The 2,500-nt window shown below is 28.8% G+C and overlaps 1 protein-coding gene across 1 annotated transcript in view; it reads right to left on the reverse strand.

The window, feature by feature from the left end:
• LOC122256100 (uncharacterized) overlaps positions 1-2,500 on the reverse strand; it is a 502,784-nt gene that overhangs the window by 13,325 nt on the left and 486,959 nt on the right. The window contains exons 17-18 of the mRNA XM_086532461.1: positions 2,324-2,500; positions 2,170-2,194 (exon numbers count right to left, since the gene is read on the reverse strand). The exon at positions 2,324-2,500 is cut by the window's right edge and continues 50 nt beyond it. Of these exons, the coding sequence (XP_086388587.1) occupies positions 2,170-2,194; positions 2,324-2,500 (202 nt within the window). The remainder of the gene's footprint in view (positions 1-2,169; positions 2,195-2,323) is intronic.

Here is a 2,500-nt window from a genome sequence, read left to right on the forward strand (position 1 = left end):
TTTTTGTTATTACTTGCTTGCTGTTGTTTTCCTATACTAGTTGAAACCTGTTTAGCGAGATACGTATTGCAGCGAAATCTTTTGATAACATTATCTCGCTTCGACACCTCCGCTGTACGAAAAAAAAAAAAAAAAAAAAAAAAATCGAAATATTTTGCATTACGTTCGTCCATTAACAGATTATGTAAAACTATATTTTAGGGACATATATATATATATTATATATAAATATATATATATATATATATATATATATATATAATATTTGTATATGTACAATTGTACATGTATATACATAATATATATAATATATATATATATATATATATATATATATATTATATTATATATGTATATATTAATATATATTTTTTAATATATATATTATATATATTATATATATAATATTATATATACATGTACAATTGTACATATACAAATGTATATATATATATATATATATATATATATATATATACATATATACATATATATATATTTATTAATTTATTTATTTATATATGTACATATACATATACATAAATATATATATATATATATATATATATATATATATATATATATATATATATATATATATATATATATTATATATATATATACACGACCCCGCGAAGGTGTTCGTAAAAATTCGCTATCACTGTCTGATAAGAACACATAGGTAATGTCCATGACATCTCATAAGCGTCTGGTTTGAACATCTCTTTTGTTGGGTCGTGTAGCCGAGCGGTATCAACCGTGCTGTCGATCTTATGGCGCGGGTTCGAGTCCCGGTCAGAGAGGTAAATATTTGTATATATTAAAAATGCGTTACTGCATTCTCCATCTTCATTATATATATATATATATTATAATATATATATATATATATATATATATATATATATATATATAATGTATGTATACATTATTTCTATCTACTATCTATCTATCTATCTATCTATCTATCTATCTAATATATATTTATATATATTATATATATATATATATATATATATATAATATATATATATATTTGTATATGTACAATTGTACATATATATATATGTATTATATATATATATATATATATATATATATATATATATATATATATTATATATATACATATATATGTGTATGTATGTATGTATATTTGGCCGAGCGACAAAGGAAGATGATCGAAGCGACATTGATGGAGTCAACTAACAACATAATCACCGTCCCGGAGAGACACGAAATATCCAAGGTCGTCGAGCGCATAATGATTGATGTGACCTGATATTTGTAGCATATACAGCCCACTTTATGGCTCCTATGTATTATGGGCTGATGAAGTAGTAAAGCGGAAAGGCCTTCGGCACTTTCGCGTGTTTTCCGGCTTTCCTTCGGTGTTTTGGTTTTTGAATTGGGTAACATGATTCCTTCATATAGAAGCATAATTATTACATTTGACGTTGAAGTCAACACCTCAATCTTTTTGGAAATTAAGTTTGATCATGTTCACACCACCCTTAGATTTTTTGTGTAGAGAAAATCCACTTTCTTTATTTTTTATCCGTTTTATTCGTGATGTTTAAAGTTCATGCAATCAAAACGTCGTTGTAAATATATTTTCATATATGTTCAAATTGGCCTTTTTTCAATCGGAATATATAATTCTTATATACGATCTCTTAAGAAACAATTTCCTTCAGCTGTCATTCAAGTGCACATAAGGCTATATCTAGATAAGATGCTTTACTCAAAATCACTGAATTACAATATACCTTGGGACATCCGATACTTTAAATTGCCATACTATTTACATATACGCTCTATCTTACGGAAAGAACTACAGAAACTACTCGGCTATTTTCCCCCATAAACATTTATGTTTAAATATTGCAATGTAATACTAGATGGATAGGACATTGTGAGCATTAAGGGATCTCTTACCGGGCATTACCTCCAATGCATTTATTAATCCGAGAACAATATGAGGAGAAAAGGGTGAGATGAAACTAGATGACTTTACAATAATGTGAAGAGCACACTTTATTAACAAACTAAGAATTTTGAAATGCGAAACACGATTTTTGTTAATGGGTAGCCTGTAGCAACTGTTATTTCCCATTTGCTAACGCCTAGGGGTACGAAAAATGGCTAGTATTTTCTACAAAACTTTACCTTAGTACCCAAGATAACTATATTTCTGAAATATTTTTTCGCCATTTACGGTAATACTGTAAATCACTCTCGCGAATCAGCCCCTCCCTTCATGTTTTTATTATACGGTAATTAGAAGCAGTGTTCGAACTCCAGTATAACCTAGTGGAAGCACTCCATGTTCTCCTTGAATTTATCAAGATGAGGGTCAAGGATATGGACGCGCTGCAGCCCATTAGTTCCTAACCAGAGTCTCAGCAAGCTCCTCAAAGTTTCGGCCTCGTGATTCCCGAGGCGACAAATACTTCTTCCTCCATCCCAGTGAACTTCTTGGGGAATTCCTTTCACTTCA

Source organism: Penaeus japonicus, unplaced genomic scaffold (assembly GCF_977035675.1).
Source record: "Penaeus japonicus unplaced genomic scaffold, GWHDUDI00000001_assembly GWHDUDI00000037, whole genome shotgun sequence".
NCBI lineage: Eukaryota > Metazoa > Arthropoda > Malacostraca > Decapoda > Penaeidae > Penaeus > Penaeus japonicus.